At 35.1% G+C, this 19073-nt stretch overlaps 1 protein-coding gene across 1 annotated transcript; it reads right to left on the bottom strand.

Annotated features, from left to right (window-relative positions):
- Nucleotides 1-1008: 1008 nt before the first annotated feature.
- On the bottom strand, nucleotides 1009-17766 carry TBXT (T-box transcription factor T). The gene is made up of 8 exons (XM_063441224.1): nucleotides 17430-17766; nucleotides 16033-16297; nucleotides 14981-15115; nucleotides 9292-9353; nucleotides 8549-8613; nucleotides 6430-6606; nucleotides 3977-4109; nucleotides 1009-1643 (listed from the first exon to the last, which is right to left on the bottom strand). Exons 1-8 carry the CDS (start codon nucleotides 17633-17635, stop codon nucleotides 1379-1381), a joined length of 1308 nt encoding a protein of 435 aa, XP_063297294.1. The 5' UTR covers nucleotides 17636-17766; the 3' UTR covers nucleotides 1009-1378.
- Between the last annotated feature and the right edge of the window lie 1307 nt (nucleotides 17767-19073).

Genomic DNA, 19073 nt, shown 5'->3' with positions numbered 1-19073 from the left:
TATTTACTAAACCCATAACTTTTGAAATTTGAATTGAATGCAAAATAGATGCAAAAATATCAAAGTTTTGACTATGGATGTGTTGGAAGATGTCTCTTGAACAGCTATATTTACCTCTGTTTGTCCATTTAAATGTAATTGGCCAACATTCTGAATTTAGTAACCCTAATAGCATTTCTTTGTTTCTAAAACTTGAACCTCTCATCCAGTGCATTTTTTAACATCAGTTACCACAAATGTAAGCTTCTCCCACATAAAGTTTATTGCAAAAGTTTCTATGACAAAGTTGTGCGAGTTCATGCTAAGGTTTTTGTTTTATGACATTGACAAATTACATAATCAGATTTTATCAACAGAATATGTCACGAACGATTTATACACTACATGCCAGTAATACTCAATTGTGTTATGTAACAATGTCCGTGCATTTCTCTTCTGGATAGTTTTATGGAGAGACTGAAAAACAACCCACAAAAATGAATCTAAAGTAATACTCAATTATAATTTCTCATCAAATTTCTTGCATGTTTATTTACATTATCTTACTAAAAGCAGGGAAATATATATATTACAACAAATGTACAATTGAGGTAAACTTAAAGCACGTACAACGAACAAAAAAATGTAAAACGCTGAAGTTACGCTGAAGTAAAAAGTACATCCTACCTGGTAACACTAACATAGTTATGTGCTCAACTCCAAATTCTAGTGAATTACATTCAAAATATAAAATTGAGGATAAAAAGTCTGCGACTATATGTGAGAAGGAGAATCGTTCCTGAGCAGCTATTTGAGCCTCAATATTGCAATTTTGGATGTAATTTGCTGAAATTCTCAATTTAGGGAATTTACTCTCCAAATATTTTTATTTTTAATTAACATATTTAGCATTTCATTTAAATAACTGCAACATTTATTTTTCCGATATCATGCTTAAAAAAAAGTCATGAAGCTCTACAAAAGAGAAAAAGTTATAATATTATACATTATATAATGATTTAACCTAGTTAGCTTCTAAAAGCATATATGTGGAATTTAAATATTACCTAATCCTTGCACTAGAACAATCTCAAGCATATGGCAGGGTTGTGACATCACAATGAGACAGCTTATGCAAATGAATAATTTTCAGTTGTAGAAGTTCTTTTTTAATGTCATAAAGGATTGTGTGACTTATTTCCCCCTTTGCCTCTTTATTTATCTGTTTTCCCTGAATTGAAGTGACAGAGTTTCTTTCTCTATACAGCTGAGCAAATGTTCTGTATATGGGGACAGTAATTTTCCATATATTCTCCCCATAGCTTTTCTGGAAACATCTTTCTATTTTGTTATATAACTAGAGGCTTCAGTGTGTCAGATACCCAGCTTTAGTACTCTTTTACAAGGGTGGTGGAGTTACTGAAGCCCAAGCTGGTGCAAGTCTTTCATGTGCTGAGACATCGTACTGGTTGTCTTCCAAATCCGTAGTTCCACTTTCATATAAAGGAGATCCCATAGTGGGCGAATGGACAATTTGATTATATGGAGTATAATGGCCAGTAGAGCTTCGTAGGTACTGAGATCCAAGTCCATTAGTAATCCCTCCTGTCTGTGGCAATGGTCCTATTGTGCTGTTACTCACAGACCACAAACTGGGATACTGACTGTATAAAAAGAAAAATACAAAGAATGGAATTATTGAATGGAAGGAGGAATCAAGTATACAATGCAGAAAATATAAAAAGTATACAATGTATAATATATATATATATATATATATATATATATATATATATATACGAGACGTGAAAAATTCATGACGCCTGTCCTTTAGCAATGTAATCACACAGACAGACTCCTACAGCCTCAGGTTTGTCTGCTTTTACAGACAGGGTTGGCAGGTTTGGCTAATAATAAATCCAGCTCTGGATTCCATCACTCTCACTTATCCATTACATATTTCATCTATAGCCTGCAAAAGGAGGAGAAGGGTGCACAGAGGTGGCTGCAATGGTATCAAGCAGCCCAAGGTTGGTTTATGTAAGAGATCATAATGCATAATGATAGTGCAGCGTTCTCTCAGCTACCTGCAAAGCCATATATATAGTTACCTTTGCTACTGAGACAGCCTCAACTACATCTTCTGCATGATCTCTCCACAATGATCTGGGCAGAGGGGAGGCCCTACAAGATGGGGGTCTGCATCTGCAGGCTCAGCTGCAGATGCTTGTCTGCAGGCCTCCATGATGATTGCCGCCTCCCCTCTAGTCGGTCATGGGGCTTTGCCGCGGCGAATCTCCCGGGGAGATCGAGGGCCCACAGGTCTGCTGGTCTGCGGCCCCGAGGTTTGGTATCCCCTCCTTATCCCGTGGCTACTCGGGTGGCGGGAAGGTCTGCTGCTACCCATGCCTGGTTCCAGTCTCCATCATGGGCCCCTAGAAGCAGGAGCCTGCAGGCCTTGGTGGATCTCCTTCCCGGGCTGCCGTCTGGTCTGATCTTTTGTGTGTCACCTGTGGCCTAGGCAGGCGGAGTGGTGGATGGGCCTCCAGGCAGGTGAGTAGGCCACAGGTTTCTACCCAGGGCAAAGACCTCCCCTGCTGCTGTGGGGGGGAGGGGGTCGCTGACTTGTTGTAGTGGGAGTCGGTGGTCCCCTTCCTATTCCCATAGTGGCTCTGCTAGCCCCCTCTCATGGGTACTTTTCCTGGGCCTACAGGGCGTCCTGCACTTGGGCCATTCTCATGTGTATTGGGCACAGCAGCGTGAAAAAGTTCATCCCGGAGGACTGTGACTGGGTCTGTCGCCAGCATTGACGGACGTCCGCTGGTTCAGGTACCAGGGCATGCACTGGGCTCACCTGCTGCCTGAAATGGAATGGTTGGCCAACCTACTTGGCGTTCCCGATGTCTTCATAATTAATCTGGGGGGTAAGGATCTTGGCACTATTCCAGTATGAGATCTGGGCGAAACGATCCAGAAGGATTTGGCACGGTCATGGCATATGTTTCTGAAACTTTATATTGTGTGGTCGAAGGTGTTGTCCCGAAACTATTGGCGGGGTGCAAGGGACCATAGGGTGCTTGAGTGGAGTAGGATTAAGCTCAACAAAAGGGTGTCTAAATTTGTCAAAGGGATGGGGGGGGGGGGGGGGCTCACAGTGCATCACCACATGAGTAAAATGCTTCTATGTATTTCAGAAGTCACAGGGTCCACCTTACAGAGGTAGGCCTGGATTCATTTAACCTGGCATTACGGGATGTTTTGGAGGTGGCCATGATAAACCAGCAGTGCTTGTGGTGGTAAATAGCCCTTGCCCACCGGGGGTTGGACCAGTGGTCCGTGGAAAGATGTATGGTCGGAGCTGATCCCTCCCCTAACTTCAGATACAGGTATGGATAACAGACGTGCCACCTAAGCCAATGATGGGCTAGTGGTTAGCATTAGAGAATGGAAGGCCCAAGCAAGGCCTTTGTGCTGGTCAAGACTAGAGGGGAGGGCAGTTTTCCATGTGATTGTGTTTTGTTGACAGGTGGTACTTAGTGACGTTACTTATTTGCTGGGTAAGTTATATGTTATGTTAATGTGTTATAAAGTTTATGTTGAAGATTTATATATATATATTTATAATATTTAATAAAGCTGTGGCCTATTTGCACCAAATCTGTGGTTTGGTTATTTTGGGGTAAATAAGGTGGAGTGGGGATTAGTAGAAGGGTTTCTAGTTATGGCCTATATACAATACCCACTACCTAAGCACATGTTAGGATAGAAATATATTACAAAATTATTTTGTCTAGCTGTTACGTTTTGGTGCTGACTTCTTGATTTTAGAAACATTTGTCAAACCCTAATTATAAACTATACAAACCAACTGATCATTCTCCAAAATACCTGTTTTAAATATTCCAATACAAAAAAACAAAAAAAATAAGCTACATAAATGGTTCAATGCATTAGATGCATCAAGATTGCAGTACAATATACAAATAAACACACCTACCAAGAACTTGATGAGGTTCCATTTGTGTGATTTATTGAAAGCATGCTAGTATGTGTCTGCATCTGTAAGCTAGGCCAGTGGTCATTTGATTGGAACATGGGAATACATGCAGAGGGATTTTCTGTGTAACTTGCTGCAAGAATAAAAATAAAACAAAAGTTAAATTCTGCCTCAAATATGAAGAAGGAAATCATAATCTTTACATTAAGATTCTTTCTAGTATCTAAAACCATATTCACTGCCTAATTAAAAAAAAATTTCATTTTTTTTAAATAAATAAATATTGTGTTGTGAATTTTACTTTACAATTTTGGTAAATAATATACACAGGACAATTTTGGGTACATGCTAATTAATACATAATTGTAATGAAGAATGGTCATATTTTGTGTAGCGGGCTCTTTAACACCTTAAGGACACATGACATGTGTGACATGTCATGATTTCCTTTTATTCCAGAAGTTTGGTCCTTAAGGGGTTAAAGTACCAGATTTACAGGTACTCATCCTGCCCAGCTATTGAGGTCCCAATCACAAATGTTTTGGTGTTGCTTTAACATTGATTTTCTGTTTGCTGGATAGAGTACAGAAGAGTGGATGATGTTAAAGTTAGAGGTACTTGTTTAGATGCATAATTATTTTGAGGACCAGATGTTCTGATTAGTCACTAGACATGTTTATTCAACATACTACTTGGTAACTGGCAGTTACAGTTTAACGGGTTCTAGAAATGCTTAATCCTTAGAGCAGGATAGGATAGTCTGTAACAAGGGTTTATAGATGCTTTCCAAAATACTTGGGAGAATGGTGGGTCCTCCCTTATTTATAGCTCTAGTGAAGCCATACACACCCCTGTTTTTTGCCTTGTCCCCTAAACAACATAGGTCCTGAATCACTTTCCTTGACTGTCTCTACAGCCTCAATTGCTATGTTTTGATAGATATGTAAAACATGACAAACAGCAGTATTACAAGTTTCAATGTAAGTGTGTGGATGCAAAAACTGTTGACAGGAAATACAGAAAGCATAAGCCATTTATGTTAATGATGAGCTGTCATGGAAAATAGAAAGAATATGATCAAAACTCTTTCCCATTGCTGAAGACATTCTGATTGGGAGGGTCTCCCATTAATACTGACGATTAAAGGACACAATGTTTTTAAAAAGTTTTTTATATTTAATAAAACTATGATTTTTTAAAAAAAAAAATCTGTCTGACCAGCCATGTCGGATCAGATTCTACTATTTTCTGATCAACAGGCAAGTTAAGTTGAGGAGCAGGTGGTCAGACAACAGTAGACTATGACCCATCATGGCTACTGAGCTGAGTTACAGTGAAATTTTCTCAAAATAGTTAAAAAATTAGAAATGGAAATTTGATGACAGCTGTCTTAAGGAACAGGATACTAACAGACAATACAATTGATCACATATGTAACATTGCTTCTAGTAAAGGAATTACATGTACATAATTAAATTGTTGTATTGTCCTAACTAGCTGTGAAGCATTGATTTAAACTGATAAAATCAAATCAAATCTCTAAGTATTTGTTCTATTAACCTGTATATCAAAAATATGAGGAAACAAAATTCACTGAACTGAACTTTGTGGATGAAAACTTCATATCTAGCCTACCAATAGGGTTGGAAATAAACAAATCATTTTCAATGCATGTTGTCGCACCGTTCACTGCTCTAAATTTGCCACAGAGGTGTACTAGTTTTTGTTTTATTTCAAGCATATTTCATTTTCTACACAATACAAAATCTATTTTTTCCATTACTAAACTTTAGAAAAATATGTATAATTCTGCAAATACTTTACCTATGTAGAGGTGAGGTCTTATACAAGGCAGTGGAATGAATTTCAATCTTTGAGATAACCCATAAATCATATACTGCATTATATAGTTCAGTTAATATACTGTTTTTATCCACTGGAATTTGCCGTATTAATATATTGAGTTTTCTTTTTAGCAAAGGGATACTCCAAGCATCATGACACGTGTGGCACATAATTGGTTTAACCCCTCTGCTTCTGGAAATGTAACTCTACCTCTGGCAGACATCAGAACACAAAGCATGCTGGTAACATGGCAGCAACCAGCCCCCATGTGGCCCTTATTCTCCCCAGCCTGCCCTCCCTGACATCCACCCCTATCCAGCGATGGAGGGATGTCAGCATGGGAGTAACAGGCTACAGGAAGAACTTACTTGGGATCAACACTGGAATAGAGGAATGTTTTGGCTTTAGACTTTTTATTTTTTTTAATGGTGGGAGCATGTACCCACACAGCAATGGTTACTCTAACCAAATACATAATTTCACGAAAACATAGTTTTTTTTTTTTTTTTAGAACAATCCTTTAACTCCTTGCATAGAAAAATACACTACCAAGAATAAAAAAAAGTGGACATATTCTTAATTATATGTGGAATGTAATTATTACTTACGAGGAGAGTTGTTCCTGTGGGAATATGGACTGGGGTAAGGAGAAGATCTGTGATTTCTCAGTGAAGAATATCTTTCACAGCCATGGGATGAAGTAATGCTTAAAGGACCTCCAAACTGAGAGTGATGACTGGCAGAGGAACAAAGTGAGCTGGAACCAGGTAGCAGCCAACTACCTACTGAAAGAGAAAGCAAATTACTAGCTGAAGTCAGTATAAATACCTGTGTTTTATAAACTTCCAACATCATACTGTTTATTAGATTAGAGAAGTTCAGATTAGATGAAACCAGTGTAAGAAAAGTAGACACGTTCTCTAACGCTACTTTTCTTTCTCCAATTTAGACTTCATTTTGGAAATCTGTTGTAAAACATATTTTTTATAATGAATACTTGAGATGTCATGGGATACAGTTATAGAACCTGTAGCCTTAGGTTATTTGCCGGCCAGAAGGAATGATTTTTGTCTTTAGTTTTCAGTAAGAACAATCACATATGGATAAAACTTCCATGATTCAACATTTAAGGATGTTTCCAGAATTCTCAAATTGTGCACTAACACATGATCTTGCAGTATATAATTGTTAAAATTAGGGTTATGTCTAGAGTTAGATCAGTATAGTACTTATCCTGGCCTGGGATTAATGAGTCACTTTCTCAGGCAGCAACTGCAAAGTGTGAGTTCCCCTTATGGACATGCTGGAAGAAGGGTTTTGCAAAGAGAGCAAGAGCACGTTTTTCTCTCTATAGCTCCTTTACCAGCAGAATAGAGCAGAATTGGTGAGTCACACTTCCAGGAAACAGCCACCATATCCAGTTGCCCCCATTAATGCACTCTGTCTTCTATTATTCATATCACAGTAGTGTAACTCTCACCACCATGGGAAACTCATGGACATATATATTCCCATGCTATACTGACATTAGGGGCCTTGCATTGCAAGGATGTTTTCATTCTGTGTTTTCATATCCCATGCTACTTGTATCCACTGAGTTAAAACACACTACTGTATAATTTACATTTATTGACCCATTGTGTATGTTTCTCTAGTCATTATAGGAAAAGTTATCTACCTGGTTTGAAAATACACTTTAACATATATTAATATATCTTATAATATAATAATATATTATAATATATATTAATATATCTGTTAAGGCAGGCAGATTCCTACAGTCAGATCACCATCATATGACATTTTGCACATCAGCACCAGCAGGGTTTATTCACCAACAGTGTTTATTTATTAACATTTGCTGAGTTGACAATCAACTGGCAACATAAACTGGAAAAAACCTTTTGAAAGGACACTATAGTCACCTGAACAACTAATGTAACAAAATAAACTAATGCTTAATGTAGTTGTTCTTGTGAGTATAGTTAGAACTTGTAGGCATTTTGCTGTAAGCACTGCCTTTCCATAGAAAAGACAGTATTTACATTGTCCCCTAGGGATATCTCCAGTGGCAATCACTCAGACGGCCACTAGAAGTGTTCACTTGGTCAGTGCTTGCAAAATGTGCAGAACTGATGTTCAGTCTCTACACTCTGCATGGAGGTGCTGATCTTTCTCAACAGAGATGCATTGAGTCAATGCATCTCTATGGGGAGAAGCTGACTGCCCAGCGTGGCTTTTTGTCGCTCATGCGCAATAGCCCCCCAGTGCTTTCTTGACCCTATAGTGTTCCTTTAATTTTAGTGGGAGTAACCTCCCTTGTGCCTACATTACTCTTTCTCTGTACTTTCAGTTCAATACTTTATTAGATTTAAGGTTTATACACTACTACTACTACACACCTTGCTAATATTGTTTTAGGGAGAAAATCCATTCATTTTTCATTCAAAATAAATTTTTATCTCTGAGAAAATATTTACATTTTACTTGCTCATTGTGACTGCTTCTGAGGGAACAGATGAGCCTCAGCGAGCACAACATACCACAGAATTAGCCATAAAACACTGTAGGGAAGTTATGTGGAAAAATATGGAACTGATCACTGATAAGTCATTAATATTTTCTTATGAGTTGTGTGTTTGTTAAAGTGGACAGAAAGCATGATTATATTGGGAAATAATTCAAAAATCCCTGTGCCTATTTACTTTAATCAAAATGCAAACTTACGTTGTGAATATCCAGATTGTTGATGGTTTTCAACTTCATCCATAAAATCCTTGCTTTGATCACTCCTAAAAACCACAGAGCAGAGACATATTTATCAAACTAAGAAGAATTATGAGGGTATGTATGTACTGATTGACCACCACCCAGTTATTTAAACAGGTAAATCACCCTATCTTTGTCTACATATATATTTACACTGAAAACAGAAGGCTGTTGTTTACTATTAGTTAGCTAAACCCCTGTCACATGCAAACTTTACCCTTCTGGCATTGGGGTTTTATTAGTATAATTATTGTGATGTGGTGAAGATAGTAATATTAGTTTTCTAAGTATATCATTTGTGTCAGGGGGCTGTTCAAGTTTGACATTATGGGGATGTGGGTGAACTTAATTCCAGGTTCCAGGCAGCCATCTTTAATCTACTTTACATGGTCACATTCAGTATAAAAGGGATTGTTATACAAGATGATCATGGGCTGACATTAGCAGTAAACTTTACTACAGATAGCTGATTAAAACAAAATGGCTCATTGCAAACTGAAAAAAGTAGGTCAATAATTGTAGTTTGCTAAAAGTATTAGAGGAATGTCCACAATAAATAAATATCAATAGCAAATGTGTGCTACTACAGGTAACATATCTAGGTTTTGGATGTGTGATGGATTACCATACATTCAAACACATACCTATCGACATAAAGGATGTTTACTGGCATTTCATAAGTTGGCTAAATAGAACATTACCTTTCTTTTGCATCAAGAAAAGCTTTGGCAAATGGATTGTGTTTGATTTTAAGAGCCGTAATCTGAAATAGAATGTACAAAAATTATAGATTGTGTCAGTTTCAAATTGTGTTTTCTTTAGTCTTAGTTATTATTGACTAATGGTCATTTTTATTACATATACCAAATTTTGTAAAACCAATTAAATCAACTAAGTATATAATCCCTTGGAAGCAAACCAATATAACAACCACAATGGATTTACAAAAATAAGAAAAAAATACATTTTATAAAATAAATATATATATATTTAAAATGCTATTTAGTTGGCTACACAGATGCAGTTCAGGGCAGTGAGGGAGTAATGAGGAGGATCAGTAAATAGTTCACAAGAGTGGAAGAAAAATTGTTATGGAGATATTCCTATTTTGCTGTGTTGACTTAGAGAGCAACATAGTGGTGTGGATTTTCATAGGTATGTGTGGACTTGGAGGCATGGTTTCTCATAAACATCTTTACCGTCAATAAAGGCAATCCATGAGTAATGAAATACCTTTCTCATGATGAAAGGTTTGTGATTTCAGTCAAGTATGAGTAATATGTAGTTCCAGCACAAAAAGTTAGTACCTCTGTTTTTACCTCTTTTAAAATAATATAAGATAATATGCACAGTTTAAATGTTAAGTGTATTGTGTTCATTCTAAAATATCACAATTGAGTGTAAAATATTGTATATGTTAAGTCTTAGAACCTAAAATATGTTTTCATGTCAGAATACAAAAGTATTCACATTATGACAGCATACACAACAATTACAAATCTAGGATTTAATTAATTAATATGTTGTTGTTCCAAGGAATAATTTTATTTGTTTATTTTAATTTTGGATCAAAAGCATAAAATATGTGTTTAAAGTTTTAACTCAATGTAGTTGTCTTGTTTTAACCTATATAGCTTTGCAACTATGGTTTACTCAAGGAGCCAGCTGGGCAGACAGAAATACTGTTCAGGAGAGCAATGTAGGACTGAACAATACACATTTGCAATGGCTGGGCACCATATAGGGAAGAAAAAAGATTCAGTGCCTAAATGCTGTATTTCACTCAGCGGATGTAATCCTAGGTGGTATCCTAGTGATAAGAAGAAATGTTCCAAAAGACTAGAGGCAAGTATTGGAGATATTTATGAGTTGGAAAGTTATAAATTTAATATAACAAAAATTTCAGTTCAAAATGTATGGGTTGTCAAATACAATGATCCGAGGGCCGCGTGATATTCCCTGTTATTATAAGTGCTTAATGTACGATTTGGGACCTGCAAGTCACGTTAATAGACCTACATGTCTAAAACCTTTGCATTTGTCTTTGGTGCATTATTGCTTTAGATACATGTGAGACCGGCAAGTCTCAACTTCCTGTAATGACATATGACCTTATGACATAACAAACTAATAATTTGCATACTTGCCTAATGCTAGGAGTGTACTCATTAGCCAGACTCAGCTCAGCCTACATCTTGGCTTTTTTCTAGATGTGCCGGAACTAGCCCGTTTTACCTTGATGCTACTCTCATACCTAATCTGCTTGCTATTCCTTGAATGCTACACATGCTTAGGTTTCTATACTCACTTAATATAATCTATTTCCTGTCATATTAGCATAACTCTACACTCATGACACACAGGCCTAGCATAAAGTATAAGGCAAGCTCGCAGTTTGCAATTTTACTTTCAAAATCATTTATTTATTTTTTTGTACAATGTGCGATACTCCTAACATGTTTTTGATCAATATCTGAAATGCTGCCTGTACTATGCAATCTTGTGGGCAGGTTATAGTCTACCTATATGCTACTCAATGCTCGACTAATCTTTCTTACGTTAACCAAACTGTTTCCGCTAGTTCCTCAAAAAAAAAAGTGTGCTGTGACTTGGAATGCCATACTAATGACCACGATTGTTTGTTATAATTAAGCTTGTGGATGCTGTTGTGGCTGGACAAGCCTGTATTGTTAATCTGAGCTCAACAAATATAAAGGTTTACAAAAACAAAAATGTATGGGCTGTCAAAACCTAAAGAACACTAATTCTTTGGATATGCCCAAAATCCCAATGCATTTCATGACAGAGAAGGTTTTTACTGGATTTTATAACAGAGTAGGACCTCATCACAGAGTATGATAGAGAATATACAATGCAATATGGAAAATTGTGCCTATGAAAACACTATAATGCCCTAGTATTATGGATACTAAAGACTGTGGATTCAATGAAATGTAGGCTAACTATTAGAGTAAAATTGTCTACCTTCTGTATCACACAGATCTCCTATTTGTTTTTATTTACTTACCGTAGTTGAAAACATCTTAAGATTATTTTTACAATTTCAAGAAATTGTGTCTCTCGTAAGAGTGGTTGTATAATTGTGTTAGCTATGGGATTAGAATATTTTGCTTGATCCACTGTTAATAATTCAACACTGTTTAAACATTTAATTTGAACTGATTAGGTTGCCATAAATTAATTAAATACATTTGTCACAGAGTAAAATTAGGCTTTGTGCGACGCAAAAAGAAGAATCTCAACTTTTTTTATATGACCTTTTTATATGGATTTCTTTGTGTGATATTAGATACTTTGGCCATTTACAAAGATGGTTGATGATAAATATCTTAACCTTTCCAGAGGGGTGGCCAGGGACCTTTCATTTGTACACTATTAGGGTCTTATGATCACTTGGGTACTTCCAGTCATGTGAATGATCAATTAAACATTATTTTCTTATTTTCCATTCTTCAGTCTAGTCAAGGGTCTAACTACAAAAATCATGCTGGTATCACATTTGGTATGCCAAATCAGTCATTTAGTTCTGGGGTATCAGGTAAGATGCTTCTAACAATAACAATTTAACAAACGGCAGCTAAAAAAAATTAATACATTTAGAGAAAGCAGCTGAGCCACAAACAAACGGCTGTCTCTCTATGCATCACAGTGTGGTGTTAAAGAAAATATAAGGTATAGATACCCTCTATGTCCTAATTGCAATAAAGACCCTCAAAAATGACACAGTGCCATCGAAGAATAGATGGCCATTACTATATTAATGACTGTGGAGGAGCCACATTACTTATTTGTGATTATATCGTTTTTTGCAATGTTTTCTTTGATTTATTCTAAAATTTATAACATTATATTGCACTTTTGTTTTCTGAAGTACACTAGCTTGCATTTATTTGACCTTGCTTATATGGATTTCTAGCAATGATATTAGGTACTTTGGTCAACTACTAAGACAGCTGGCAGCTAAAAATCCTAAGCGTTGCAAAGGTGTGGGCAGTTTCAGTTGTAGACTATTAGGGTCCTATGATGACATGGGCACTTCTGTCATGTGATTGATCAATAAAACATTTTCAGTCCAATGTTATCTTTGCAATATTTCTCTCTTTGTTTCTGTATGGACATTTTTATGGTGTGGATTTTTTTTTTTAGTGTGTCATTGAAGTCATTTTTCTTAATGGTTTTTCTTCTCTTACTGGTGTTTAATCACAAAAGATTGAGCGTGATGTCATGAACAAGCTGGCAAAATGAAGTGATGGTCATCACATATTTTAATGTGCATAAATTCAACTATTGGACTAAAGAAAAAGTTATATAAGAAAAGCTATAGGTTGTTGTGCCGAAACATTAGGTTAGGGTTTGTTATGCTGAGCCTCTGCTCCATTTTTTTCTTCTTTTTGCCTGTTTATTTTCCTTTTGTATTCAATTATACTGTCATTTATAGTGACTGATTTAGCCTATACTGTGTTGTGTGATGATTTATTAAAGATGTTATTTTTATTTTTTTGATGTGCATTTTATATAACAGAAAAAAGTAAAATGTGTATCACTTTTCAGATTGTTAGTCTTTAAGTACATGACTAAGAACTAAAAGTGTCTGAAACATGTTAAGCATTTCACTCTAACTATTTTCCTGTTGTCTGCTTATCTTGTCTTTTTATATTGAATAAGGGATTTCTATCTTCAGGTTCCTGTTGAATGCTTTTCTCTTTGCTGTCCCTGTTGAGGTTCAGATGGATTGTAATTTTCTCTGATCTAAGTATAGCACAAGTGCCATGTGTTCCTGAAATGTTCAATTCAATCAAGATATGGGAAATTAACTTCTCTAATAACCGATTTGCACAGAGTGTTAGCCATGGTCAGTTTTTAGTTATAATTCTTGATTAATTTCCCATGCAGTTAAAAGGGAATTAATAGAGCAATATGATTGCCTGAAACATTAAAACATTAGGTTAAGGTATAAAATTAAGTCAATTTGTTGTAGGAACATTGGGGGCATTCTCTTGATCTCTCTTGATAGTAAGAGGACAAAAGTTTGTTTTCCACGTTATCTACATAGGAATTGTTTATATGGTTGTCTTTAAAAGTTAGGAGCACAGCAAAAAAGTTCCACTAATAATTTCCCTTTAAAAATATTTACTATTTGGTCTTTTGATGCTGATCGGTAAATCAGAATCAACCTAGCAATTGGAGATGGTTCCAAAAGGCTTAAGATGGATTTTTCAAGTGGACTTAAAGGGTCCTCCAACATTATAACCACTACAGTCTGGTGTAATGGTTATGATGCAATAGTTATGATGGCCATGTTTCCTGGTAATGGGGAAAACTGGTTGGCAATGGTCTGCCCTCTTACATGAGCACAACCAGACATCAAGTGTTCTCTATTGCTGGTGACGTGCAACTGCTCTCTGCAAAGCCGCACAAGCCATACGCTGATACTGCCAGTGATTCGCTGGCTTAAAGCGTCTACTGCTTGCTCTCAGGTAATTAATTACCTTCTGTGCATAGAAATATGCACAGCATGAACTTTAGCCAGCATGGAACTCCTATTCTAAGTGCTTAATGAAGCTGTATTGATGTTGCCAGTGTTAGGGTTACAGCAAAGTGGTTAAACTCTGTATGTGCAGACTTCAGTCACCATGAAAAAACAGGTGTGAGGAAGGCTGAACTTGATGGACGCAAGTCTTTCAGCTATCTAACTATGTAACTATGTAACTATGACCACTTCAAATCATTGTGTGCTTGGAGTAACCTTTTAATTCACTGTTTTTCACTTGTTTGTCTACTAGTGAATAATATGAAGTATTTAAAAACCAACATCATACATAATGTATAATAGTATTATTTGGAGAAAAAAATGGAATTGCAGGTGGGGAGAGAGGGACAAAAATATATGTTTCTGGCGCAAATATAATGATTATAGAAGAAAAGCTAAAGAAAATGATTGGAAAGATTACAAATACACCTAGCATAACCAACTGTGACCTAACCTACAAAAATCACCTTTAAGTTACCTGTACTTATTTAACCTTTCTTATACATCAAAGTAATCCAGGTTCTTGGAGTGTCCTCTTAAGGGTATGGAGTGAGGTTTGGAGTGGCTTGCTCTTTGTTTTATTGATCACCGCTTCAACACTCACAAGGTTATTCTCTAAAGTGTGAAACTGAAATGCCTTGAATTCTAAGTACATTTCAAATTTGAGGTCATATACGCCAATCTGTAAGTGACATTAAGATTTTTTAAATTTGTCAAATTTAGTCTAAAATTTGAGATATGTTTTGAGTTTTTGAAAATTTACACTTCAGTAAGTAACTCTATCATAAAAATCATATAAGGCATAAAAACAAAAAGGAAACACAAATATTATTTCATACCTCTTCATTCTGGTAAGCTGTCACAGCTATAAATTGTGTTTCTGGGAACGAATGACTCGTAATCATTTTTTGAGGTCCCCCAACTCTTACTATATGAATTCTGGGTTCATATTTATGCAATGAATTTAACATAATCTGAAACAAACAAAATACATTGTTCAAGTAAAATGTTATGATTCTTCAAAATAATATTTTTTATATTATTTCAATATTATAAATATTATTTATTAGATAAATATTTATTTCAAATAATTTGCATATTTAGAAACGTTTAATGCAAAATTAGACTTGCATAAGTAAATATTATTTTCATTTTACTAATAGTAGACATCTAGCTATATATATATATATATATATATATATATATATATATATATATATATATATATACCAGTATTTAATTATAAATCATGTAAATGCACTTTTAATTTTACAAACATTGTTTGGTGTGTTTTCCAACATCAGGTAAATGTGTTGATTTGTCCAAATTTGACAGTCTTCAGTTAACTACAAGTCAGAGTTTCGTAAATACTCTTCATATTAACTAAAGTGTGCCATCATAATAATGCTAATAATTTATGTATCCTGTGAGTGTCACACTGTACTCTTAGAATACTGAAAATAAAAAGAGCTGCATCCCTTAAATGTTGTGAACAACTGAGTTGCCGCACACACCATCTCTGCATATGCATTCATTGACAGAACTTAAATTCAACAGCATCTTTAAAGCAAAAATTCCCTTGAGCACAAATATATCACAGAATTATTAGCTAAAGTTAGAACTGTCTGACTGCTAAATGTGTATACAACATGATATAATTCACTGCTGCCATTTATGCAAAGGATAACTAAAATAGAAAATTCAATACAGTATATATTTTATAGCTCCATCTTAAACACAATGACCTGATGTATTATTATGTATAGATATGATTGCTTCAAATCCAATTATTTAAGCAGTATAATAAAAACAATGCAAAATTGTCTCTACAGTCAGAAGTTCAACTTATTGCGCAGAGGCCATCTACCACCAGTAATTAAAATAAAATTACCTGGCCTTCTCCATTCATCTTGTTGGTAAGTTTAACTTTGCTGAAAGAGACAGAAGCTTTCATCCAGTGTGCTCCAAAATTTGGTGAGTCTGGGTGAATATAAACACAGCTGGGTGCCTGTGGTTCAGGTTTCCCACCAGGAACCCATTCTCCATTTACGTATTTCCAGCGGTTGTTGTCAGCAGTCACAAAGTCCATCAGGAAAGAGTACATGGCATTTGGATCAAGACCAGTAACATTAATTTTTAGCACAGGAAACATTCTCCTGCAAAGAAAAATATATAATTATACACTGCTAAAAAAAAATGTGCATATTGTGATATCTTATGTTTCAAAGCCCAACAAAATTAGGTCATATATGTTTAAGTTGGTTAGGTGTAACATGTTTATCATATATCTTGTTACATTGAAACTGATGTTGCTGTTCATGAACATTGTATGATCAGAGACTACTTGGCTCAAAACAGGAGGAATATGTTAAGAAGAATAAATTAAATGAGAAACATATTATGGGCAGTTTTAATGTAGTGAGTCTCATCTTTTTAAATTTTAAGTTCAGATTTGCCAGCAGGAGCCACTATTCATCAGTATTAACTACTAGGTTAACATCTCATCTAATAGATTTTTTTCATAAATTGTCCTCATTATTCACTACAATGTAAATTGTCAATGATTCAAACGGAAGTCAGTGTTATTCACTAAACCGTGTTCTAATGAGAATTCAAAGTGAATTTTAAATTCTAGGGGAAAAAATGGCGATGTATGCAAAATACACCTAGCTATCTATGTTTTCAGTTCAGCTATTAAGTGTCATTTGAAAGTCACTTGAATTCCCAACATTGTACACTTTAGTAAGTAATCTTGAAAGTGAATTTGAGATTTAAAAAGTAAAAATTAAAACAAAGCTGCTTGATATGTCTGGCAATTCACACATTAGTAAATTACCTTGAGTGCCTTCACTATTATTTTTATAAAGAACACTCTTGCGTGCCTTAATTAGGCATCTAATATTTCTGAGCAAAGGAAAAAATGTTTTGACATGATTAGAAACAGAATTAAAGGCTAGTTTAAACTGTGTAAATTTTGAAATGAAAACCATATTAAAACATATTGAAATGATTTTGACTTTTTACCTGTAATTCCTTTAAAACTTACAACACAATACAATTAGAATTGTAAATTCAGGATTTGCATGAATATTGTAAAATTTATTTATGACTTGGCATCTGTAACTATACTATGTCAATCATTATAATTATTTTGTGTATAAAAGGTCACCATACTCCTTGTTGCTTGTATTTTTCTTGCTCAAAATTATCGACAAGAGTGAATATAACACAATGGTATGAAAATTTGGATAATTTTTTTAATCATTTGCATGGATATCCCATTCTTACCTGCCATTTTTAGTGACAATCATTTCATTTGTAAGTTCCTTAAATCTGGCCCATAAATCTGTCTCCTCCAGAGAAACTTTGAGTTCTCTCTCTGTTGGATCCCCTTTCTCGCTTCCAGCTTGCAGTTCATTTTCCACAGCTGTAAGAAGATGGTCCATTCTGCAAGGAAGACTCTTGCCACAACTCTCAGTCCCATTAGAAGTCATTCTTAAAATTCAGAGAAAACACAAAACTAGGAGTGAGCCCTCTCCTCTAAAACAATCCACAAGAACTGAACTCATCAAGGAGCACTGAAGTTATGATCTATGCACTGGGATATCACTGAAGACATCAATGGGGCTTGGGGAACTGTTGTGATTGGTGCAGACTTTCTTTTGATGTTGACCATTCTTGTTTCTGATTGGAGAAAACCTTGTTCAGTTTTCAGCTACTTCTAAAGTTAATTGCCCACCTGATTGAGCTAGACTATCTGTAAATATCTAAATGTTTGCACCTACATGGAAGACCACAGGTGCCATGAGGAAGAGGTGTGTCACAGAGCTCCATAACCTGTTTTCAATTTAATAGCCTTCATTAGGAATTAACACTCAGGAGAATTCAAATTTCAAATCTTTACTAGTTAAGGGGCAGAGGTGACTAAATGGGTTGTGTGACATGTTTTCTTGCCACATATGCGTGACAGTTTATAAGGAAAAAACAGCAGGAAATAATTGTCTTCCTTTCACTTTAGTTGATCAAAAGGAACATATTTTACAACCATACTTGTCAAAGGTAAATGCCAATAACAAAGGTGGCATCTTCCCCAGATCCTCTATGCATTGAAAATGAAGATATGTTGTGCAATTTATTTAATGTCGACAAAAATATAAATATTTACTTATATAAGACGTGAGAAATCTATATATATATAAGAAAAGGACAAAGCAGTCTATTCCATGTATCTAGTACCTTGCTGCTTTCTCCTTGGGGCTGTAACTGTCAAGGGAGCATATCCAATAATTTCTATGCTATCTGCACTGAATTGCAGTTCTTCTGTCTTTATTTCTTATAGGAATTATTATAATTTTCAGAATAATTTGTTTCCAAATTTAAGTTTTGTATTTAGGCCTTGATTTAATATTTTTGGATAAGCTGTTGAAATGATTTCATATTTTTGATTAAACTGTTAAAATTCGTTTTTCAAAATATAAAAAATATATCATATACAAAAATAAATCAATATATCAAAACATTTTGAAATATCAGAATAGTATTCATTTTTTTTTAAATATTAAATACTTTTCAAAGTTTATTCAAAAATACTAAATTGTTTGCAAATCTTATACACAAAAATGTAAATCGTGGCCACATTGCATTATGTCCTTCAAATTTTTTATGTGAATGTAATGTTTACACTTTTATTAAATGATAGAAGACAAAAAGCAAGAAAATTCTGCTAAACTGATATAACATAGAAAATGTTACAGGGTATTTTCAATACTTTTACTTTATTCAAAGAATTATACTGTAAATTTTATAATTGTCAAGCAGTTTCTGTCATTTGTGAGCTAGTTACAGTAGCAGTTAATTACCTTTGTGTGTGAGAGAAAGTGACAACGAGCAGGAAATTGATCACTTAGTTCACTGGGCACAATACAATCCTTT

Source organism: Pelobates fuscus, chromosome 2 (genome assembly GCF_036172605.1).
Source record: "Pelobates fuscus isolate aPelFus1 chromosome 2, aPelFus1.pri, whole genome shotgun sequence".
NCBI classification, from domain to species: Eukaryota; Metazoa; Chordata; class Amphibia; order Anura; family Pelobatidae; genus Pelobates; species Pelobates fuscus.
Note: the sequence above shows the minus strand (reverse complement) of the source record. Positions and strands in the feature narration are given on the sequence as shown.